Source organism: Epargyreus clarus, unplaced genomic scaffold (assembly GCF_041222505.1).
Source record: "Epargyreus clarus isolate Ecla_fem2 unplaced genomic scaffold, WU_Ecla_fem_2.2 ptg000033l, whole genome shotgun sequence".
NCBI classification, from domain to species: Eukaryota; Metazoa; Arthropoda; class Insecta; order Lepidoptera; family Hesperiidae; genus Epargyreus; species Epargyreus clarus.
The window spans coordinates 933,020-959,184 of record NW_027332238.1 but is presented as its reverse complement, the minus strand read 5'-3'; the positions used below and the strand labels follow the sequence as shown (position 1 = coordinate 959,184).

General features: G+C 37.6%; 2 protein-coding genes across 4 annotated transcripts; one reads left to right on the top strand and one right to left on the bottom strand.

Annotated features, from left to right (window-relative positions):
- Window positions 1-1,327: 1,327 nt before the first annotated feature.
- On the top strand, window positions 1,328-17,385 carry LOC140755484 (spermine oxidase-like). 3 transcript variants are annotated; one of them, XM_073090761.1, is made up of 8 exons: window positions 1,328-1,424; window positions 10,300-10,479; window positions 10,735-10,944; window positions 11,409-11,625; window positions 12,633-12,811; window positions 13,321-13,582; window positions 16,311-16,414; window positions 16,922-17,385. In XM_073090761.1, exons 1-8 carry the CDS (start codon window positions 1,357-1,359, stop codon window positions 17,157-17,159), a joined length of 1,458 nt encoding a protein of 485 aa, XP_072946862.1. In that variant the 5' UTR covers window positions 1,328-1,356; the 3' UTR covers window positions 17,160-17,385. The 3 variants fall into 3 exon arrangements, with proteins under 3 accessions (XP_072946862.1, XP_072946861.1, XP_072946863.1); XM_073090760.1 differs by lacking the exon at window positions 13,321-13,582 and adding an exon at window positions 15,225-15,495 and having other exon boundaries at window positions 1,333-1,424; XM_073090762.1 differs by lacking the exons at window positions 1,328-1,424; window positions 13,321-13,582 and adding exons at window positions 2,621-2,835; window positions 15,225-15,495.
- A 4,028-nt stretch (window positions 17,386-21,413) lies between these two features.
- Window positions 21,414-26,133, bottom strand: LOC140755533 (uncharacterized). Its single transcript, XM_073090818.1, has 6 exons — window positions 25,837-26,133; window positions 24,657-24,773; window positions 23,561-23,764; window positions 22,848-22,926; window positions 22,325-22,399; window positions 21,414-21,488 (listed from the first exon to the last, which is right to left on the bottom strand). Exons 1-6 carry the CDS (start codon window positions 26,105-26,107, stop codon window positions 21,440-21,442), a joined length of 795 nt encoding a protein of 264 aa, XP_072946919.1. The 5' UTR covers window positions 26,108-26,133; the 3' UTR covers window positions 21,414-21,439.
- Window positions 26,134-26,165: the final 32 nt, after the last annotated feature.

Below are 26,165 nucleotides of genomic sequence, written 5' to 3'. Positions count from 1 at the left end.
TTTTGGGTCCAAAAGATCGATTCTCCGATTAATCGATCTTAGATCGCCATCCCTAGTTCCCGTGGGATTTCCGGGATAAAAACTATCCTATGTCCTTTCTCGGGTCTCAGACTATCTTTGTACAAAATTTCAATAAAATCGGTTTAGTGGTTTGGGCGTGAAGAAGAGACAACCAGACAAACAGACAGACACAGATAGAGTTACTTTCGGATTTATAATATTAGTAAGTATTTTAACATTTATATGTAGTTCAGTGAGAAAATTATTAGTTATATTTTATAATCGTATTTTTTTTTGGCAAAGTGAGATCTCCCTGTGTGCTGTCTGTGATCATGTGTCGGTGATCATGTCCAGACAGCGGCCGTGCTCCGACAGTCTCAGTTCGGATCTTGTATATATGCAACACGTTGAGAAAACTTCTATAGCGTGATTAAGAAACTTGTAGCGCCATCTCTTGATGAGTTGCGGGGAGTCACAACATCTATTTTAAATATTTCAGTAGCAACCATAGGTGGCAATCGTCAAAGAGTATAGTAACCTATATAGGGCATAGGGCAATCACCATATTTATTACTACAAGCGTTTGTTACACAAACCACGTCGAACGCTCGGTTTACACGTTTGAATTTGTAACGGTTTGCTCATGTTTGGCGAGCGTGTGGGCACGGCTTTTTTACGCTATAAAATTCGCTAGTTCTCGTAAGTCACGTGTGTATATTAGGGTGCTCACATACCCATCTACCGATCGATGATGGTCGGTATGTCGATCAGTATCCATCGAAAAGATGTTCAAGGCGGTAGAACCACGTAGAACCCTCTGTGGTTCAGTTCCGGCGGTACCACCGCCACACCTATTACTATTATAACAGCAGTGTTAAGCGCTGCTGTATTCTAGATTCAAGGATGTGGTAAGGGAGACATACTTACCCGAGACATTCCAGTTTATTCCTCAGGGTTAGCGGCGTATCTGTGGCCGACCTCAGGTAGGAATATCTAATCCTATCTGGGGTTGATTACAGATGTCCATACGGCAGTAGCCACTTACCATCAGTTGGACTGCATGGTCGTCCGCTACTCTTATATTATATATAAAAAAAAAAAATGGGTTATCCATTCATCCTGTAAATTAAAAAATCAGTTCAACGGCAGCAGTAGCCACGTACCATCAGGTGGACTGCATACTCGACTGCCATTGCTACAACGAAATAACGACGTTGAACAATAAATTCTTCTCTCGATAAATAATATCGATCAATATTGATTGGTGTGTAACCATCCTTAGTATATCAAGCGTAGGTTATCCGAATTATTAGATAATAGCTAGAGTAGAGTCAGTCAGTTGTAACAGCTATCAAGATGAGCACCTACTCAATTTTCATTTTAATTTCATTTCTGTTCGGGTTTTCGAGCGGCATTGAAGAAGGGTGAGTTGTTTTAAATTATATTCTATTTTCTGTTCCGAGTTTTTATAATTTAAGACAGTCATTAAATATGTGTCCGTCTGTTTGTACGTCGTGGTTATTTTAAGAAGAAACTATCGGTTGTATAGCCGCGTAAAACTGCTCGTCCGCTCTGAATATAGAAATGAATCGCATCGCCATAGCAAATTGTATGACAACATCTGCTTGCAACTTCAGAATGGACTAGCCGTTTTGCGCGGTCTATACCTACCTGGTTATTTTTCGTAGACTATTGGCGCTCTATAAAGGAAATTGTGAAAAGAACATAATTAATATATCGGATAGATTAATTTTATTGCCCATGTTCTAATTTACAAAGGTGTCCTTTATAGATTTATCTGTTTTGTCAGACGGTTGAGCCTGGGCAGTTTATTATAAAGAACCGCTTTAAGCCATAAACACACTGAATGCGGGATTATAGACTTCACACGCTTTTGACAGATTATTACTTGTCTTATTATTAACTTATCGACAGTCATTAGGTTTCGTCACGATGCCTTATTTCATTTTTACATAACAAATGTTAGATTTTTGCCATTTTCGAACCCTTCCTTGTCCTTGAACAAAGAGTATAGTAACCTATATAGGTTCTTGAAGTTTAAATTATAGGGCGCTCGGTTCTAGGTCATTACTTTAATAAACGGATAAGTCCTTGTACATAAGTGTATCTAAAGTTATTATTCTCTGAACTTGACCCACACGGTCACAGTTTATCGATAACTTGAATTAAACTGTTGTTAATATTATATCGATACTAATCTAGTACACACAAAATAAACAATTTCAGTGCACGTTGTATCAACCAACGGCTAATTTATATTATGACCTCTGTCGGTTATTTATTCCTACGGTAGTAAGATTTTTTGTAATTATTTTCTATTATAATAGCATTACATTAATATTTTATTATATTCTCATGTAAAAAAGCTGCTAACACACTACTAAATTCATGAAGAATAAAAAAATAATGTTTCCTACGTACAAAACAAGTTGATTATGGATTTTCTATTAAATTTTGCAGGATATAGGAAGCAGGGTTGGAAAATATTATGAACAGTTAAGCAATTATTTAATAAAAAACGAATAGCTTATTTTGTTGGTTCATTACATACGTCGTACATATTTCTGAACGAAAAATTATATTTTCAGTCTGTGGTAAAATCAACACGTGGGTGACAGAAGACAGCATGATAGTGACATCTGTCAAAGTATATTTTTAAATAATTGCATCCTATTTTGCTCTGTTTTGCAATTTAAATCGTTATCTAAGTAATTAAGTATACATACATTATCTTTTATCTCATGATCATTTATGTCGGAACTGTCGTTTTAGTTAGTTATCGTCATTCATTTGGAAGAAGTTATAATATAGAAGGTAATTATTTTTTATTGTTTATTGTTTTTGGCTGACTTGTTGTGTAACCTTGGCCTTTTTGGAAGTGAAAGAACAATAATAACGCGCGGGAAAATTACCGCGATTCATATAAAATTGTAAATGTAGCATAAAAATAAAAAATGTAGGTTATAATGATTACGTTTATGAATTATAGAAATTAAATATGTTAAATATTTATATTAGCATTTTATTAATAAATATTTTGAATATTATTTTACTGATTTTTAAATAATTCACATTATAATTAATAATTGTTCAAGTCATAGATCAGTAAAGATTACTCACTCCTAACAAGAAAATGTACCCAGTTTTGAGAATAGGGAATATGCATGTGATTTAGATTTGCTTGTTATTTTTTTCCTCGGTACATTACGGTCCTGAAATTACATCTAAACCATTATTTTTTCTTTATTTCGTGTTAAATTGTTTAAAACTTTAATCAAAAATCGAGAATTATGCGCGCGAAATTCAAATTTGCAAAACGCATTCCCATTGGTCGAATCGAAAAATGACGTCACATAGCGTATTACGATGTTTATCGGCGTCGATATTCAAACTGTTTGAGAGAAAAATTGTTTTTGTCTATATTCCTACAGTGTTATTTATTACCTAGTGCGATTTTTCTAGATAGTATTATTAGGAATAATCAAGAACAATGATTGAAAGTAGTTTTGTCAAAGCACAATCGGACTATTTACCTAAAATATGCAAAATGAATAAACTGTTTTTTATGCATAGGTCAATTCGGAAATATTTAACTGATCATAACTTATTATGTTAATATTCTTTTTTTTCTTTTTTTTATAATATAGCAGACGAGCATACAGTCCGCCCATGGACATCTGTAATCAACCCCAGATAGGATTAGATATTCCCACCTAAGGTCGGCCACAGATGCGCCGCTACCCCTGAGGACTAAGCTGGAACGCCTCGGAAAAGTCTGTCTCCTACCACACCCTTCAATCCGGAACACATCATCACCTAACACTGCTGTTATTAGGTAGAAATAGGTGTGGCGGTGGTGCCTCCGGAGTCGAACCACAAAGGGTTCTACCACCTTCAACCTATCACCTATCTTCACCTATCTTTATAATATTATAATAGATTATAATGCATTTTGTGTGTTTCAAATGATAGTGTTTGTTGTAGAAGTCGATAAGTACCTAACAAAGTAGATGATCAATGCAATATTTTAAAATCATTTACCTAAAATTATTGTTTGTTACAGTAAATACAAATGTTAATGCGATTTTGGAGATACTATATCTGTTTCCTATAATCTTGCACCACATTTTTCGTATTTTCGCATCTTTTGCAAAAGAAAAAACACTATATAATGTATTTATAGTACTGGTTTTGCACAATAACTCTAGGAAATATTTATAAAGTGGTTATTTAGCCTTTCCCATGATGTAAATAGCGATGAAACCCTGAAAACGTTTAATAGTACCTTTATGTGCATACAGTTATCATCAATATTAATACAAATCACGCTACGTGACGTCATTCAAAGAGCGCGTAAAATGGCGGCGTTCAAATGTGTCAAATTTAATTGATACTTTAAATAATTTTTAAAAAAATATTTCAAACACTAATAAAATTGTTTATATTTTTTACTATGTTAAAACGATGTGATAAGTGGTTTAAAATAATAAAATAAAAATGTGCATATTCCCTATTGAAATAGTTATGTAAAAAAGTTTTGCCACGTCTCCATGCTAAAATGTCCCTAAAATATTTGAAATAATTATTCATTTATCATGTAAATTACTCAGTATTAGTTGTTTATTCGTAAATTTTCTCTAAAAATGTTTTTTATTTGTCAAGAATTCAAAAAAAGAACTTACTAATAAGCCGTTTGTGGCTTCATTCAATTTCAAGGCAGCGAAGTTTCTTTACTAATCTATGGTTCAAGTATAAATTAATGACACAAAATGGACTCCATTGCAGTTTGCTAGTTTCAATCTCATCTAAGTTTTTTTTATAATGTAAAAGAAGCGAATAAGCAAGCACTCCTCGTCATAGTAAGTGGCTACTGCCACCCATGGACATCTATAGTCAATCTTAGATAGGGTTAGAAGTCTACCTGAGATCGACCACTGATGTGTTGCTTTCCCTTAATTAGAACACAAATAAGTATATCTGACATACCATACCTTTCAAAGCAAAACACAGCAGCGCTTAACACTGCTGTTATTAGGCAGAGATTTCGTGGATGTGCCTCTGTACCATGTTCAATTTTAAGGTCAATTATATGTATGAAGCTAAAATGCTGTCATACAATCATTGTCTCCATTAATCTATTTACTATAATGATACCAAATTGGTCTTGTACCATTTATCTCATTGGGTAATCTGGTAGTTACCAAATTTGCCATACATCATTACATCATTAGTCTCATTAACTAAATTTAATGAGACTAATGATTGCCTTTATTTGCCTAATTATTTTCCATTGCCTCATTGATTATTATTTTAATACGCTTTTATTAGCTTCAGACGTATGTATGTTGGTATGTTAGTATGTAACGGAATCTTTGAACATAATTTTAACCCCCTTCAAAACGTCGGATTAACTTGAAATTTGGCATACTTGTTAAGGACCGATGACAATTCAATATTTTAAACATTCTGACCCGTTATCCTTACTAGGATAATCAGGATCAGCGATTTTTGTTTTCCTGAGACTCGGAAGGTCTGCGTTAAGACCAATAAAGGAATCTACCAGGCGCGCCGATCACCTAACCTAACCTAACCTGACCTGACCTGACCTGACCTGACCTGACCTGACCTGACCTCAACTTCGTCGCGTCCGTTGTTAATAGCATCATGAAGCGGTGTCTCATCATCCTTATTCATTCAGCACTTCAACATCTGCACCTTCCTTTAACAAGATTTCCACTATTTCATTGTTCCCATTTCTTGCTGCCAAATGTAAAGGCATATATGTTTTCAGCTCATCGTCATAGTCACAACTTATATTATTAACTCGAGCTGTAAAATTAATTAAACTACTAACAGTTTTAAAATCTCTGCAGGCAGCAGCAACACAAAGAGAAGAAATTCTAGAATTATTTTTGATATTAACATCATCATGCTGTAATATTAAATCGATGATTGGACGACGTCCTTTTGAAATGGCTAGATGTAAAGCAGTTGACCGTTTTTCTCTTGAGTATTGCCATCAGCGCCTGTTTTTAAAAGATGCTCTATCATCCTTTTTCCGTGATTACTTTTATCTAAGATAGAGGACCTGGGATATGGTATAAATTATGAAAGAAAGCAGTTAGCATTGGCAATTCGGATGTCATTCAACAACTCAACTACAACGCTTTTTTTACAATAAAAATATTTTTATCTTATTTACACTATTCTTAATTTAAATTTAAAAAAATATATTTTCTATTTTTTAGTTGGATTTTCTATAAAAAGTGTATTTTTTTAATCTTTTTAAACTATTATTTATTTTTCATTTTTTGGTCGAATTTTTCATAAAAGCGTATTTTTTAGTTTTTTTTAACTATTATTTATTTTAATTTATTGTTGTGTACAGCAGTATCAAACTTAAAAATAAATAAATAATCTGTCAAACTACGAATGCAGTTTGTAGGCTGAAAAAGTTATTAAGTTAAACGCATTATTCTAAGGAAGCTAAATATCTACTTACAATAATCAACGATATCGTATTATAAAGCCGTACAAACTTATAAATAACATACCTACTATTATAGTATTACATTATTATATGTTGTCCCCACTGGTTTTGACAGACAAAGCAGAGTTTACATATAGTAATGCTAAGTTATGGCTTCTAAATAAACATTTTGTAGTTTAATATATTGACCAAAATAATCTTGTATTCTTTGCCTTATTATTTTATTAAATTAATGAGACCAAATTCTAGTGCCTCATTTGTTAATTTATTGACCAAAATGGTCTTGCATCATTTTCCTCATTAATTAATTAAATTTAATGAGACCACAGACCTAAAGATATAGATCTGTGAATGAGACCAAAGTCTAGTGCATCATTTTAATTTATTGACCAAAATTGTCTTACTTTATTTATTTCATTACTCCCAGAATTTAATGAGACCAAAGTCTAGTGCTTCATTAGTTAATTTATGGACAAAATGGACTCGCATAATTTGTCTTATTCATTAATTAAATTTAATGGAGTTTCTTTCGCCGCTTCTTCTCCATTAGACCAGGGTCGATAATTTTTGAAACCAAAAAAAATTACAATAGAATGAAACCCATTGGAAAAGGAGGGAAATATGATCAAAATGAAAGGAAAAATAAATTACGGTCGATCCGAGTTCGGGAAGTGGGAGGGGGTGAGTTTTTAAGGGTAAAAAATGGTTTATCTTGATTTCCGGCTAAACTACACGTCCTATGCGAAAAAGTCCCTAAACATTTCCTATGGTAATGTATATTTTTTTTTACACCATCAGAAAGTAGATATTTCAACGAACAAAAAGCCCCCAAACTTTTTGAAAAAAGCTGATATTTTGACGTCAGAATTTTCGATTGAAAAAAAAGCGTATTAATTAGGATGCTTTTTTGATATTAAGTGAAAATAAGGCGAAAAAATAAATATTTTTAATCAAATAAATTACAGTGTATTTGGGACATAATAAGGTAAGTTTTCACCAAATTTCGTATAAAAAAAAAATTATTGAAAAATATATAAATAAAAAACCAAAAACTTGGTTTTTTGAATTTTTCACCCAAATTTTGAGGTTATATGAAAAAATTGCAAATACGAAAGTTGTAGATCTTTTTAGTACCTACAACTTTGCCATTTAACTTTTTCGCATAGGACGTGTAGATTAGCCGGAAATCAAGATAAACCATTTTTTACCCTTAAAAACTCACCCCCTCCCACTTCCCGAACTCGGATCGACCGTAATTTATTTTTCCTTTCATTTTGATCATATTCCCCTCCTTTTCCAATAGGTTTCATTCTATTGTAATTTTTTTTCATTTTTTACCATTTTTAAAGGCTGCGGCACTGGTCTACATAACGAAACACCTTGTGAAGTGGTGGTAGTTTGACATTCAAAAAGTGCTCTGTAAAGAACCTATTTTGAATTAAAAAAAAATATTTGAATTGATTTGATTTGAATGAAACCCAAGTTCATTGTCTCTTTAATTAATTTATTGAATAAAATGGTCTTGCATCATTTGCCTTATTAATTAATTAAATTTAATAAGGCCCAAGTTCATTGCTTATTTAATTAATTTATTTTCATGAGATCTGAGTGGTATTGATTAATTTACATAATTAATTTATTTATTTGTGACAGTATTAAACAATTAAATAATAAATGATTTTAGTAAAAAAAGTGTATTTCCATGAGCTTAAAAAGCAATTCTATAAAATATTACAGTCAGCCATGTTGTCCCAAAATCTTAATCGGACGTTATGCCTCATGCGAACTTTTCCGCTTAATTCAAAATAAGTAAAAAAGTGCTATTATTTGCGTTAAAACTTCATTTATTGCTGAAATATTGTTTCCAAAATATTAATATTAACGACGTTACAGGGCGTCAAAAATGGCTTGAATTACTTCGAGGAAAGTATGGTACGGCTGTGCTGCTTTTTTTGGCTCGACTTGGCGGAGGCACTGCCTCGCCCCCCGGTTTTCTATTTGTCAATATTTAACACATTATTGCAAATCTGTAATAAAATGTGGAAATTTATTCATTTTGTTGACAAATAACATACTTTCTAGTTTTTAAGATCGAGATATTATTAATTAACGTAAAATCTAAAAACTTTTTACTTGGCGAAATTTCAAAATCACTCATGTATAGGCCGAGTTTGTCGCGTCGCCATAACAAATTGTATGCTACATCTGCTCGCAACAATTTCAGTGCGGACTACCAGTTTGGCGCGGACTATACCTTACAAAAAATGACTATTTCCGGAAGCCGCGACACGCACAGATGGTTTGAGTATAGATAGATATTTCAAAATTTGATATCATGCCTATTACACAATATACACGTTATTAATAAATGATTAATAATAACTTTAATCTTAATATCCAAAACTGAACAGAAAAGCGATAAAACTTACTCATGCATGATTCAGTCTTAGCAATAACAGGCAAAATACATACTGTAGAAAATTAACATTTAGTCATGGGTTAGGAGTATATATTATAAATAATATATACTTTGTTTTTATGTGTTTCGGCATTGCGCCGTGTCAGCAGTTCTATTGTTGCACATAAGTTATTTTATTCTTTCATTTATTGAACTTATTGCTTAGAACACAAAACCTCACAGAATTGTTTTTGCATTGGAGCACAATTTTCACTTGTGTAAGTGATCAATTTATTTCGTGAATATTGCGAATATGTAATTTCTGTGTGACATTAAATTTTATCGTATTTACATCACTTTTTTAGGCATACTATCATGTATAAACGTGTATATGTGTATGTATTAGATGAGTGTTATTCGTTATAGTGCGCGCCAAACTGCTAGTTCGCCCTGAAGTTGTTGCAAGCTGGTGTAGTCATACAATTTGCTATGGCGTCGCGATTCGTTTCTATATTCAGAGCGGACTAGCAGTTTTATGCGGACTATACTTATAGTCTCGCCCGTGAATATTAATCTATGTTAGTCAATTTTTGCCTATTATAGTTAGTGACAATTAGTGCCTAGAAAAATCAATAAATTACGTTGGGCGGATGAAGAGTTTTGTTTTTATATGTTGACAAGGGGAAGAGGGCTGGTTAAAAATGACTTACTAAGATTTGAATGACTACAAAGGTCGTAAGGCAGATGCAGGGCGGCAATGCCGGCATACGACACGATAGTGGTGGGGCTGGGCGCGGCGGGGTATCGATACAGTCGTGCGTGTGTTGCAGGGCGACGATGGCGGCGTACGACACGATAGTGGTGGGGCTGGGCGCGGCGGGGTATCGATACAGTCGTGCGTGTGTTGCAGGGCGACGATGGCGGCGTACGACACGATAGTGGTGGGGCTGGGCGCGGCGGGGTATCGATACAGTCGTGCGTGTGTTGCAGGGCGACGATGGCGGCGTACGACACGATAGTGGTGGGGCTGGGCGCGGCGGGGTATCGATACAGTCGTGCGTGTGTTGCAGGGCGACGATGGCGGCGTACGACACGATAGTGGTGGGGCTGGGCGCGGCGGGGTATCGATACAGTCGTGCGTGTGTTGCAGGGCGACGATGGCGGCGTACGACACGATAGTGGTGGGGCTGGGCGCGGCGGGGTATCGATACAGTCGTGCGTGTGTTGCAGGGCGACGATGGCGGCGTACGACACGATAGTGGTGGGGCTGGGCGCGGCGGGGTATCGATACAGTCGTGCGTGTGTTGCAGGGCGACGATGGCGGCGTACGACACGATAGTGGTGGGGCTGGGCGCGGCGGGGTATCGATACAGTCGTGCGTGTGTTGCAGGGCGACGATGGCGGCGTACGACACGATAGTGGTGGGGCTGGGCGCGGCGGGCGCGACGGCGGCGGGCACGCTGGCGCGCGGCGGGCGGCGGGTGCTGGCGCTGGAGGCGGCGGCGCGCGCGGGGGGCAGGGTGCGCACCGAGCGCTGCGGGGACGGCGTCGTCGAGCTGGGGGCCGAGTGGTGAGCGCCCGGCACTGCACACAGGGTTGAATTCTTCATAAAATATCTAGCATCTGCTACTACTGCTGTGCACAGGATTTCCCCAAAACTGGAGGAGATTACGCTTCAGGCCATATTAAGATTCAATCTATCCAAATCTTACCTGCCAAAGAGCAAAATTTGACATTTTGCAGTGTTAAGTGATTATCAAATATCGATCTTTCGTAGGCAAAACATTGGACAGATTATTAATAAATGACATATATGTATCACCAGGATCCACGGCCAGTTCCCAAGCAGGGTATACGACTTGGCAATACAAAACAACGTGACCGTCCGCCCTCAAGATCTGACCTTCGATATATACCGGTCAGACGGCGCGCGGACAGACTGCGAGTTGCTGAACGAGCTCATGATGTACTGTCTCGACGTCATGGAGGGGTTATCGGACAAGCCAGAGTCGCTAGGGGACCTGATTACGAGGAAGTGAGTATGAGTTTAGAGGTGGACAGTTTTTATGACAGAATTAGCAAGGAAGGAGAATCCTTTGTGGTTCGACTTTTGCACCACTGCCACACCGGTTTCTAATAACAGTGCTAAGCGCTGCTGTGTTTTGTGAAGGGTGTGATAAAAGAAGAAATACTTTGTGTTCCAACGCAGTCTTCAGTGGTAGCAACGAGGGTCGATCTCACGTAGGAATCTTATCTAGGATTGATTACAGATGTCCATTAACGTCAGTAGCCATTTACCATCAGGTGGACGTCATACTCAAAAAAAGCAAATGGGCAGTTCATCAGTAACACTACACTGCTGTGTTGAAATAGGTGTGACGGTGGTGCCTCCAGAGTCGAACCACGTTTTTCTACTGTTAATTCTCTCAGTCTACTCAAAACTACCAACAATTCTTACATATAAGCATGAATAAAATCCATTGTTAATTCCACTTCCAGACTAAAAGAATACCTCCAAAAGAACAGACCAGAAGTCCTCAAAAACCAGGAGTTTGTGGACAATTTCCTCGACTTCATGAACTTAGTGGTGAACAATTACGAGGCCTCCAACGACTGGAAGGATGTGAGCGCACTCAGCGCATACGAGGAGCTTCGCGGCCACCAGCATATGAGCTGGCATAAGCATGGGTACAAGACCTTCTTTGAAATTTTACTGGTAAGTTTTAACGTGGCAAAGAAGACTTATCCGAGGCGTTCCAATTTAGCCGTCGAATAGCAACGCATTTGTATCCGACCTTAAGTAGGAATTTAATCTTATCTAGAGTTGATTACATATGTCCTTGGGCAGCAGTGATCGCTGACCATCAGGTGGACTGCGTGCTCAATTTAAGGTGGTAGAACCCTTTGTAGTTTGACTCCGGCGGCGCCACCGCCACACCTATTTCTGTTATAACAGCAGTGTTAAGCGCTGCTGACTGCTGTGTTCTGGTGTGAAGGGTGTGTTAAGGTAGACGTACATTTTCGAGGCATTCCAACTTGTCCTCGAGTAGAAACGCATCTGTAACTGACCTCAGATAGAGCTCTTAACTGGGATTAATTATAGATATCTATAGACTGCAGTAACAAGGAACAAGTGGAGCTAGAGCTATTTCCTATTGATTAAATAATGTTGTTTGAATGCTTTGTAATTAGACATGTGTAGGTGATGCGTAATACGAGTATTACTCGGGTGATATTACTTCAAGATGTGATGCCACATTACGCATTACTCGATGAAAACTAACATCACACAATCACCCGAGCATTACCTATCTTTAGTAAAGCACCTGACTGAAAAAGTAATGTCGCATCACATTACTTTATAGTGTGATGTTTTGCGTATGTCTATTTGTAATACATTTTTTTTACATAACATTTGTTCAACGACTTATGTTTAGGTTTAAAGACTAAAACTATAGCACTCCTCAGGTATAAGGATTTTATGAGATTTTTTCTTGAGATTATGAGCCTTGCATTGAGCAGTTACCAGTTAACCGATGGCTGTTTAGTAAGATTTGCTTTGAGAGTTTCAATTTTGAATACCGAACTCCTCAGCGATAAAAAGTTCATAAGCGTTTTCTTGATATTATGAGCCTTGTGATGAACAATTATAAGGTAACTTATGACATGAGATGCATCTTTAAAAATAAACTTTTGACATTGTATTCGAATATATTTTTCCAGAATACATACAACAATGGGCCGGGTCTACCAACGCTGGACATCAAGTTCAACACTGAGGTGACCAATATACGCTGGCCTCGGGACGGCACGGGCGACGTGGTGGTGACGTGCCGCGGCGGTGAGCAGTACACCGCGCCCAACGTTATCGTCACTGTGTCTTTGGGTGTGTTGAAGGAGCGGTAAGTACCTATTGGGTCAGTTGCACGTCCTATACGAAGTTTAACTCTAGATTTTTTACATCGTAACTCTAAAATGTTTTTACTCGCAAATTATTAATTTGTTAAATAACTTTATTAAGACATTGAAAGATTCCTTTCTTCCTTTCCTTTTTTTTTGTAATGCATAGTTAACGACTGTAGATCAATATATTATATAATAACCGGCGGCACCACTGCCATATCTATTTCTAATAACAGTAGCGTGAAGCGCTGCTGTGTTATGGTTTAAAGGGTGTCATAAGGGAGACATATTTTTCCGAGGCAAACTTAGTCCTTAGGAGTAGCGGGGCATGCCTCATGCGGGGCGTGACCAGCCTCAAATAAGAATCTTATATTATCTGTGGTCGATTACAGATGTCCATGGGCGGCAGTAGCCACTTACCATCAAATAGACTGCATGCTCATCTGCTACTCCTATATTATAAAATATATCGTTACTCTACCCTCTTAAAAACGTTTTAATCTTACAGCCACTCAACACTCTTCACACCGCCTCTCCCACAAGAGAAAATCACAGCCATAGACCTCATTTCAATGGGGTTGATCGGTAAAATCATTTTGACCTTCGACAATGTATTCTTCTCCCAATCTGTGTTATTTTACTGGACGGTAGATGACAAAAAGAGATTACCGGCAGACGATAAGTGGATGTTGGATATTTCCGGAGCCACCGCGCCTAGTGGGTGCAACAATACGTTGACGCTGTGGACGGGCGGAGACGGTGCGAAATTGGTTAGTGATGAGGGTAGTTAGAGCATGAATTGCGGGTCGATTTTTGTTGTAAAACCAAGGGTAGACATATGATGTTATAAATGTGATGTCATATTTAATCAAACTATCTTTAGTGTTTATAAAAGCAGTCTTAACACGGACATAAAATTCGTAACATCATTAACGTGACGTCATATAAATACGTGTATGTTTGTATGCGTGTGTGGAAGAAACGGGGAAGGTTCGTAAAATATATTTCTGTATGATTAATTTATGAATAATCTTCTTTTTTTTGGCTCGACTTGGCGGAGGCACTGCCGTGCCTCCAAATGTAGTATCATTTTAATTTGTTTTTATAATTATTCGTGGTATACAATTACATAATAGTTTAGTATAAGAGCATGTCCATTTGATCCTTTAATATTTTGGTTATTTCATTACATTTTGTCTGAAATATTTCGTTTGTAGATTTCAACATTTTTATTGCATGACTGGGGTATTTAAGTACTTTGTTTAACTAAGTGATTTGCGTTTGTTACCGAAGATCGACTTTTGAACTGTTTCATACTAGACAACAGACCTGTACACTTAGTATGAGTTTTGACGTTTTTACAAAAATGACTTTTTTGTATTTGTTTACGTATTTTCAATACATGTCCAATTAGTTCTGATGCAGTCCGCTAGGGGCGCTGATTGGAAATGTATGGGCAAATACGTAAACAAACACACAAGCAGTCATTTTTGTAAAAACGTAAAATCTCATACTAAGGGTACTTGTATTGTTTTTTGAAGATGGTAGAACCTTTTGTGGTTCGACTCCGGCCGTACCACCGCCACACCTATTTCTACCTAATAACAGCAGTGTTAGGCGCTGCTGTGTTCCGTTTTGAAGGGTGTGGTAATGACACAGACTTTTCAGAGGCGTTCCAGCTTAGTCCTCAGGGGTAGCGGCGCATCTGTCGCCGACCTCAGGTCGAATATCTAATCCTGTCTAGGGTTGATTACAAATGTCCATGTGCGGTAGTAGCCACTTATCATCAGGTGGACTGCATGCTCGTCTGCTACTCCTATATTATAAAAAAAAATTAAAAAAAATATACCTTTGTAAAATTTGTATCTTTGGTAAGTAAAAAAGGGATAGATTGATTATTAATAACGGGCGTATGTCTAAGACTATGAAAAATATGAAACGAGGGTTTACATTAGTTTTAATTTGTAACTTTTTTCCCAATTTTTGGGTAATGCATGAATTCCAGTATTTTGTAACAAGTAGTGGTATTTTGTCTATGGCTGTGATTTTCTGTGGTGGAGAGATTTTTTTTTAGTTTTCAATTTACAAATTATAAAAACATTGTTTTATTTGTTTTTTATCTATTATTTTAAAGTTTTTTTTCAACGTTTGATTCCGATTTTTTTGTTAATCGTAATACTGCATCTACACGCTTAGGACTTACAAACTCCAAACCTCTACAAACACAAACGTGTGGACGCGTCGCGAGCATCTGCAAATACCTTTTGACTTTCTAAAAACCAACACCATTGGATCGAAGCGCTAACACAAACCAAGTCAAACGCTCTATCTACACGTTTAAATTTGTTTGTTGATGTTTGGCGAGCGTGTGGACGTGGCAGTAAGAATACAGTGTTGCCATTTAAATTCCAGGCATACGTCACTGTTCTCGCCTGGGTTGCCATCTGAAAAAATCAACGCCATACAGACTATATCAATTGGCGTTATGGATAAAATTATTGTTACTTTCCACGAGAATTGGTGGCCACCGAATATAGCGTTCTTTGGGTTCGTGTGGCGGGGGATGGAGAGGGGGAGGGTCGGGAGGGATGATTACTGGATGACAAGGATATTCGGGGCGAGTGTTCCAATGGGAACGGATAAAACGCTGACGTTGTGGACTAGTGGGGAGATAGCCAAAGTGGTATGTTCATGGTTTAAACATAGTAGTGGACAGAGCCTGGAGGAATCCTCCCTTAATTCGTAAAAATAATTAGAGGTCTTGATTTTCCCTCACATAATTTAAAAAATATTGCTTACTGGCTGGATTTGAAGGTCTGGAGGCCTTGGGGCATCGGAGCGAAGATCCCTAATTATTTTCACAATAAAAATTTTTTTTCGCCTAGTTTAAAAAAATACTAACAAATAATGTTTTAAGGTATGAAACTGGGATATTTTGGTACTAACATTACTAATTCTACTAATACATTTAGGTAATTTATGAGGTAGTATGTAGGTAGATACGTTGCAGAAACTGAATCTAGCGACATTCGGCAGCTTGTGAGAAGATGTCGCCACAATTATTCTCATTTTATCACGCTTTTATTAACTCATTTATGTATCTGGATATGCAACGAATACTCAAATTAAGGAGACAAAAAAATCTCGAAATAAAAAATAAAAGTCTTTTATTTTTTATTTCGAGTTTTTTGTACTTTTATTAAAATTTAAAATCCACGCTGAAATCGCACAAGGGAAATCGTTAATCTTGATGATCCTGAGAAGGGCAATGGGACAAAGTTTTTAAAATCATGTATTGCCATCAGTTCTTGATAACTGTACAAATTTTTGAAATAATCTGACCGTTCAAAGTGGGTAAACATCGAGTTTAAAGATTCCGGTACATACATACATACATACAGGTCAAGCTAATAAAAGCGTTGCTATATCAGTCTTAAACTCAATTTAAGAATTTGACAAATTGACGGTAGATGTTATTTAGTTTTTAACATATTTTAGATCGAAACCCTCCCAGAGGACGTCGTGAAGAGGAAAGTAGTCGAACTGCTGCAAATGTTTATGGGAGCGAACGTCACCGTGCCGCAACCTACTGGCATGATGAGGTATTCAATAATTTTATGATTTTTATAATATAGGAGTAGCAGACAGCATGCAGTCCACCTGATGGTAAGAGGCTACTGACGCCCATGGACACAATCAACCCCAGATACGATTAGATTCCTATCTGATTGGTCACAGATGCGCAGCTACCCCTGAGGACTAAGCTGCAACGCCTCGGATAAGTATGTCTCCCTTATCACACTTCAAACCAGAACACAGCAGCGCTTATTACTACTGTTGTTACACAGAAATAGGTCTATTTTCCACCACATCCATATCTATTTCTGTTATAACAGCAGTGTTAAGCGTTGCTGTTTTCTGGTTTGAAATGTAGTAAGGGAGACGTCATTCCGAGACATTCCATCTTTGTCCTCAGTAGCAGCTGTGATCTGGGGTTGATTATAGATATCCGTACGGTATCCACTTACCATCAAATGGACTGCATGCTCGTCTGCTACTTAACAAAAATGACGTTAATGTATAACTATAACACAAAATGTTCTCCCCAGGTCGACCTGGTACACGAACCCATTCACCCGTGGCAGCTACACATACGACAACCTGCTAATGCCCCAGCACCCCCACATCCGTGAGACCCTGGCCTCTCCCCTACTGGACACGGCGGGTACCCCGCGGGTCCTCTTCGCGGGGGAGGCTACCGATAACACACACTTCTCGACTGTCCACGGGGCAAGTGATTCTGGGTACAGGGAGGCTGTGAGGTTGCTACCGGCTAGCAAGATCTAGGTTAAGATTGGTTGCAGATATGTCCTAGATTTTTTGGGTCTTGATTGGTTTAGCTAGAACGCGCGAAAATAACTTAATTATAAATGCGATTGTTTGTTTGTTTGTTTGTTTGCTACACTTTGACGCTTTAGCTAAATAATTGAGTGTCATGAAATTTTGTACATACGTCAGGGGTACAGAAAAGGACATAAGGTATAGTCCGCGTAAAACTGTTAGTCCGCTCTGAATATAATATAATAGAAATGAATCGCGTCGACATACAAATTGTATGACTACACCGTAACGCAACAACTTCAGAACGGACTAGCAGCTTGGCGCGGCCTATACCTTTCGAAAAAAAGTACCGTTCACAAGGAATAGATAGACCTCTGATTGCGAGCGAAGCCGCGGGTAGTAGGTTGTCTGTGTTACATTTTGAGTGATATTGTTTTAAAATTTTATATTTTTTTGTGAAGTTATACTTCTTATGCGATGTTTTGTGTAACGTAATGTGTGTTTAAATTTAAACACATAAATTTATAATCAATGTTTTTATAAGTTATACATCTTCTGACAGCGTTTGGAAAAAATATTATAAATCGTAGGGCATATCTGCAATTGTTATGTAAATGGATTAAATGTTTCTAAGATGAAAACAAAGTTCAAAATGTGTAACAATAATATAATATTTACTGCCATAGATATTTTTATACATTTATAATAATATTAAATTTATACATTTACTAAAGGTCACGCTGTATCCACACGCTTCGCACTTGCTGAAGGTGGTAGAACCCTCTGTGGTTCGACTCCTGCGGCACCACCGCCACATCTATTTCTGTTATGACAGCAGTGTAGCGCTGCTGTGTTCTGGTTTGAAGTGTGGTAAGGGAGACATACTTTTCCGAGGCGCTCCAGTTTAGTCCTCAGGGGTAGCATCTGTGGCCGACTTCATGCAGCAATATATAATCCTATCTAGTGTTGATCACAGATGTCCGTACGGCAGTAGCCACTTACCATCAGGTGGACTGCATGCTCGTCTGCTACTCTTATATTAAAAAAAAACGCTTGCAAATTCTTTGATTTGCTAAACCGACACTCCATTGTATCGACTACAACCGAATACACAAACCAAGTCAACGCTCTATCGGATTGGCAAAGGTGCGGATGCGGTATTTGTGTGTTTTAAATTGATTTGCATTTTATAATTATGCTTATTTCTGCCTAATAGTTTCAAGGTTCGATTCCCGGATAAACAAATATCTAAATCATGAACTTTTGTTTAGAGTTTGGGCACTATACTCTGTAAAACCTAGTAATACTAATTGTATGTTTTTATAGAAGCCATACTTCTTTTGGAGCGTTTAAATAAATGATGATTAATTCTATACAAAACCGATATAAAAATTGACATCATAAAGTTGGCTAGTAAATACGGCAATTTTTGTAGAAAACTATTTTAACTCGACTTGGCCGAGGCACTGCCGTGCCTCCAGATGTATACAATACGATACGTGTCGTGTCGTACACGTTGTGTCGTGTCGTGTCGTATCAGTTGGTATAAATCAATTTGTAATGTAATAAATACTGTTTGTTTCAATCATATTGTAATATTTTTTTGTGTAATAGTTTCGCTTCTTGAGGGTGTACACATTGATACACGCACTATAATAATTAAATACCCCAAAGATGTATAACTTATTACATGTGTACATAAGTACACACATGCTTTTTTATTAATAATCAATTTTCTATAACATTATTTATGTGATATTTAATTGTAAATCACATAATGCATTTTTTTCAATAAAGTTGATTATTTTTTACAATTGCCGTGTTCAACAATGATACTATGGCTTACAACAATGATAAGGCTTACTCTGGGACATTACAAATATCCTTGATAATATAGTACAAAATACAAAAAATGCTATAATAGCAGACAATGTATAATGTATAGTCCGACAAACTTTTCTTTGCGTGTGGCGGTTTTCGAAAACAGTTATTTGTGGTCAACTTCATGACAGATCTTTTTTAAGGTGGTAGAACCCTCTGTGGTTCGACTCCGGCGGCACCACCGCCGCACCTATTTCTACCTAATAACAGCAGTGTTAGGCGCTGCTGTGTTCCGGTTTGAAGGGTGTGGTAAGGGAGACAGACTTTTCCGAGGCGTTTCAGCTTAGTCCTCAGGGGTAGCGGCGCATCTGTGCCCGACCTCAGGTAGGAATATCTAATCCTATCTGGGGTTGATTACAGATGTCCATGGGCGGCAGTAGCCACTTACCATCAGGTGGACTGCATGCTCGTCTGCTACTCCAATATTATAAAAAAAAAAATCCCCAAGTAAGAAGTTTTAAATTTTACATTAATTAATTACAATTACAATCTAAAAAGCTAGATTTCATTTTATTTGTGAATAAAATGAATAATTTTTCACATTATTATCAGAGATTCTTAATAATATGTTAATTTGATACATAACTCGTTAAAATTTAGCACTTTTTAGGTAGTGCCTTAGATGAGTAAAATACATAGATCACTCCTAACAAGACAGTGTAACCAGTTTTGAGGATTGAAATTGTAGCGTAAATAAAGTGTTGCCATGTCTTCGTTCTGAAAGTCCCTAAAATGTTTGAAATATGTATTTATTACTTAAATTACGTAGTATTCGTTATTTATACGTAAATCTCTAAAAATATTTTTTGTTTGTCAAGTCCTTTTGTGGGTTCACTCAATTTTACACACACACACACACTCACTCACACACACACACACTACACACACAACACACACACACACACACACACACACACACACACACACACACACAGAAAAGTATGTCGGACTGTATTTGAAATGTAATGAAATAAAATAAAATGAAATCTAGTGCTTCTAATATACAAGAATATTTGAATGACTTCGATTGTTACAGCCGCGCAAATACGGGCTTTGCCTGTCAATAATATTGTATAGAAAGGGCATGATGACAGTTTTATAAAATTAAAGAATTGATCAAAATCAAAGATTAAAAACAGTATGTTGAAAGGATTCTCAAAAATGACCAAGTTTAAAAAAAAAATGTGAGCCGTCACGGGACGCCTTGCAGATGTAAAACATCGACATTATTTTGTAAAAGTAATATGCAGAAAAGAACATATTGTGATAGGAACTAAATATGTCATAATGATAAAATAAAATATTACGATTTTTTTCCAGATAACGATGACTATTTATTGAATTCGATTGCGCATGGCGACGCGTCGCCACACCGTACACACTACTGCATATAGACTGTATATATATACCATCGTATATCGTGGCGACGCGTCGCCACGCCAGAAATCGGTTTTACGTGCGGCTATAGATGTTTCACATCAAAAACTAAGATTATTAAGATATTTTCAATAAAATAAAAGTATTAAATACTGCATTCGGCCATCTTATCTGAAACGCTAATCGAATGCTGTCATTTCTGGCGTGTCACCGTATTACTGGAACTTTTGTAAGGGATGTTATAGTGTTTAGATGTGTCACTGATTTGTTTTAACTTTTGTATAGGATGTCGAAGCATGACGTCACTTGCGGACGCCATGACACCCGCGAACGTTTTCACGCTTAATTCAAGATTTGTTTTAAAAATGCTATTATTATCGTAATCACTGAATCAATAGACATGCACCTACATTATAGAAGGGGATTTAAAAATTTGTCATAATGCCCATTGTCTTGTCTGCCACGGCCCGTGACTGACACGCTTAGTGACTGTAGATAAATGAACTTTAATAAAATACAGTTTATATAAGAGTTTATGAATCATATCGAATGTTATGTAGCATATTCTTATAAGTTTTGTACCGTTTAATAAAATATTAAAAATATAAAGTTTTTTTATTTCTATCCATTGTAATTTTATGGTATTCAATTTCGTTATTTACAGAGGAGCAAAATAATGGTACGTTCTTCAAATAATGTTTTTTTAAAGAATACACACCTATTTCTGTTTAAGAACAGCAGTGTTAAGCGCTGCTGTGTTCTGGTTTGAAGTGTGGTAAGACACTTTTCCGAGGAATCCCAGCTTAATCCTCAGGGGTAGTGGCGCTGTGGCTGACCTCAGGTAGGAAACTAATCTTATCTGGGGTTTATTATAGGTGTCTATAGGCGGCAGTAGCCACTTTCCATCAGGTTGACTGCTTGTCTGCTCTACTGCTTGACTCCTACATTATAATAAAATAAAACAAATATATTATTATAATTAAATATATTTATAATATTTTTTAATAATTTAAATTATGTAATCTCTTCTAACCGTAACCAGGCTTTCGTTCATACGGTTCCATTATGTGTGAATATCTGAAAAATAGAAAAATAATCGAAAAATATATATATATATATTGAATTTCCCTCTGCACTTGATGCAAATTTGTTAAGGTGGTAGAACCCTCTGTGGTTCGACTCCGGCACCACCGCCACACCTGTTTCTGTTATAACAGCAGTGTAGCTGCTGTGTTCTGGTTTGAGGTGTAGTAAGTACGTAAGTATAGTACCTAAGTATGTGTGTAGTAACACACTAGGCGGTCGATTTGTTTTTAGGGTTCCGTACCCAAACGATAAAAACGGAACTCTATGACTAAGCCTGCTATCTGTCCGTCTGTCACAGAGCTCTTGAACCGTAATAGAAAGACGCTTGAAAGTTTTACACAGTTCCTATATATAGCGTGGCTGCTATAACAATGAATCGTCGTCTCGTAGCTGTCCCTGTAGTTTCGGGACCCGAATAGGGCTACGGTATCCCCTGCCTCTCGTAAGAGGCGACTAAAAGGGAGCTTCCGGGGTTGCGGACGGCAAAGTGGGAGCTCGAACCGCCCGGCCAGCGGCCCCGGGAAGGACGGCGGTATGTGTGGTCGCATACCGTCGTACGCACCAGACGGTGTGGCGAGCGTCAAGCTCACCTGGGCGGAGCCCGACGGGGCAACGCGCTAAGAGGGCTCCGGTAGCGTTCCTTTGGAGATCCCGGAGCCCTCTGTAGCGCCGAGGACGGCCACCGGGGGGGTTTTAGTGCGGTAAGAATCCCACATAACCCTACATCGCTCCCACGACACCGGGGACCTTTTGAAGGTTTCCCGTTCGTAAAAAAAAGGTCCTTTTTGTCTCGCACTTGGTCAGTTATTATACATACTATTACATACCCTTTTTCCCCTTCAAGCCAGCCATAGTGACCAAGACTGGACGCCACTTCAGCAAAACGCGCGAATTGAAGATATCTGGAAGTTTCCATGTTATCACACAGAGTGGTGAACAGCAGGGATAGCTTAGTGGATAAGAAACTCGGCCTTGGTCGAGGGGTCCGAGGTTCAAATCCCAGGCACGCACCTCTGATTTTGTCAAAGTTAAGTGCGAATTAAATATTAATTATCAATTGCTAAAATGGTGAAGGAAAACATCGAGAGGAAACCTGCATATCTGAGAAATCTTAAAAAAAGTAAAGTTCTCAAAGGTATGTGAAGTCTACCAATACGCACTTGTCCAGTGCGATGGACTATGGCCTAATCCTCGTTCTGAGAGGAGACCCGTGCCCAGTGGGACAGTAATAGGTTACTACTAGTAGTAAGTAGTATTAGGTTAGGGAACTTAAGACATTTGGGGCCCCCAGGACCAGGGGCCCCTGAACACCCCTCCCCTTATTTCGCCAGTATAAATGAGTTATTTTACCTAGAAGCGCCACAAAACGACCATCCAAGTTGAGCACTTTGAACTTTCTCACGACTAACATCGTCCGGTGGACTGAAATCTGAAATTAATGCAACAATAATGAGTTAATAATAAGCCCACGAAGTTTTGTGAGTTGGTATGACCAATTTTAGACTCGGATTTTTTGGATCTTTTCTGCATTTAATGTTAAACACTATCTAATATATAAAATTCTCGTGTCACAGTTTTCGTTGCCATACTCCTCCGAAACGGCTTGACCGATTTTGATGAAATTTTTTGTGCTTATCCGGTATCTATGAGAATCGGCCAACATCTATTTTTCATCCCCCTAAATGTTAGGGGTAGTACAACCCTAAATTTTTTTTTATATGGCAACACAACGTTTACCGGGTCAGCTAGTAATATATAATTTAGTTTATTTATATGTATTTATATATAAGTACCTATATATACATATATTTTATAATATATAAGTATTAAATCATTTTAATATGTATTTTTTCTTACTCCTAATACATATTTATAATATCTGCTATTTTCATTATTGTTTGTCGTTTTTTTTTTCTTTTGTTGCTTTGTAACACCTGCTGCAAATTCTCTACTTCCACCCAGGGTTGACTGGTAGAGAATGACATCAGGCATTATGTTTGCCCTTTTGTACATTTCTTTTTAGAGGTGATGCAATACATTTTAAATAAATAAATATACAGTACCTTCCCAGTTCATGCAGTAATAGCGGTCAGCCTCACAATGATTCACGAAGGTCAGAAACTTGAAGTGTTCCCCAACGTTCCGGTTCAGATTCACACACACAGGCGAATACGTGTCCGGACACGACAGCGGACATATGTGTTCATCGAAGGACGTCTCGACTTCGTATAACGTCACGAATGAGTCTCCACGAAGAATCCCCTTAGCTGAAAACAATATTTTTATATAATACTAGCTGACCCGGCAAACGTTGTGTTGCCATAATAAAAAATGTTAAGAGTGAACAACCCTTATCACTTAGAGGTATGAAAAATAGATAGTAGCTGATTCTCAGACCTACTAAATATGCATATAAAATTTGGTGAAAATCAATAAAGCCGTTTCGGAGGAGTACGGTAACTAACATTGTGACACAAGAATTTTATATATAAGAAGTATAGAAATTAGTAGATGAGCGAGTCCACCTGATGATAAGTACTGCCCAAGGAAATCTGTCAACCCCAGATAAAACATTCCTACTTGAGGTCGGCCACAAATGCGCCGCTACCTCTGAGGACTAAGCTGGAGTGTCGTTTTTTTTATAATATGGGAGAAGCAGACAAGTCTACCTTATGGTAAGTAGCTGCTGCCCACGGACATCTGCAATCAACCCCAAAGAAGAAATTCCCACGTGAGGTCGACCACAGATGCGCCGCTACCGTTGAAGACTAAGCTGGAATGCCTCGGAAAATATGTGTCCCTTACTACAACAGTACACAGATTAAAATTTAGCGACTCTCCGAACAATGCAACATTGGAGGCAAGAGATCTCCCTGTGGGCTAGGTGATTATGTCCGGACAGTGGCCGTACTCCAACACTCTCAGTTCGGAGCTTGTATATATGCAAGATGTTGAGAAAACTTCAATAGCGTGATTCAACAGCGCCATCTCTTGACGAGTTGCGGGAAGTTACCACAGAAAGGTAAGTAGGTAAGTTGGACAAAGCCAAATAAGCTGGAACGCCTCGGAAAAGTATGTACTTACCACACTTCAAACCAGAACGCAGCAGCGCTTAACACTGCCGTTAAAACAGAAATAGGTGTATTGTAAATAACTTACTTGTTAATTTCTTAGTTGAGTTTCTCGCTATATTTCTGTTGGTTGTTACAATACTGTGCCTTCTGTGGTTTAATTTTAAGTAATCTACACAGGATCCCCTGCTCGCTATGTGAAATTCTAGAATCATATTTAGAACTTGAAGGCACCACCGCCACATAAAAACATAACCATTTTTACATAATATAGGAATAGCAGATAAGCACGAACACCAGTAATCAACCCCAGATAAGATCCCTACAGGTTGGCCACAGATGTGCCGCTACCCCTGAGGACTAAACTAGAATGCCTCGGAAAGTAGGTATGTCTCTCACCACACCCTTCAAATCAAAACACAGCACCCCTTAACACTGCTATTATTTGGTAAAAATCGGTGTGGCAATGGTGCCGCCAGAGTCGAACCACAGAGGGTTCTACCATCTTTAAAAAGTATTAGGTTTATATCAACTTCAAGTGGTAATTACTTATAAAAAACCTGATTGCTTAATAGTTGGGGAGCCCAAGAGGGGATTTTGGGAGTGTCTCGAGCGCGTCAGACTAAAATATGGGAGATACCTTACACCCTGTAGAGTATCCTAAACCATAAATGAGCTTTCAATGTCGGGGGGTTTGCAGAATCAAAAAAATCGATCACTGGACATGCTCGAGCGTGGTCAATTTTCTTTTTAATATAAAGGAAATAATGCTAGAAAACGGGAAACATCATAATCTGCCGATTACCACACGTCGTAATAGTGAAAAAAAGTCATTTTGAAAAAAAAATCATCCTGTATTATTATGCTATGTGTGTGTAACTTATTAGCATGAATCACTGGGAAGTAATGATCTATCACAAACTAAAGGAAAAGGCTCATTTTTAGGAAAATACATTATTCTTCATACATTCTCATAAAAAAATCAAATCGTCAAAATAAGAAAACCCCCGCTGAATCGAAAAATATCATATAAAATTTTCTTCTTTCTAATGTCTAATCTACACAATCGTATAGGTCCCAATGACGCTCGAGTTTCTACACATTTAGCATCCTGGGCTCCCCTACTATAAGAATAGTTATACGAATCCAACGACACCTCTCGCTTAAATCCGTCAAACCGTTTGGGCTTTAGGGCATGCAAAAGAACATACATCATACATAAATACGATCGAAAAACATTACCCTCGACACTCGAGGAACATACAAACCTTCTCCTGGATAATCACACATATTACTTATAAACAAAAAGCACGAATTATTAAATTCTTTCCACTCTTTCAAGCCATTATTATCTCGCATGGTACAAATTGTGTCATTGTTTTTACAAATGGCCGTTCTGTTGTTGCAAACATCTTTAATTTTACTGTTTTGTAAATGTAAGAACGTTTCATTTTTGTTTATATCTGTATTTAAAGGTTTTATGACTAGAACCCGACAACTCGTGAGCGGTAAGAGAATAAATATTCCGATGTATAACATTACAAAGAAGGTTTGGAATAAGTACATTTTACTGATAGGCTGACGGTCCACTACCTGC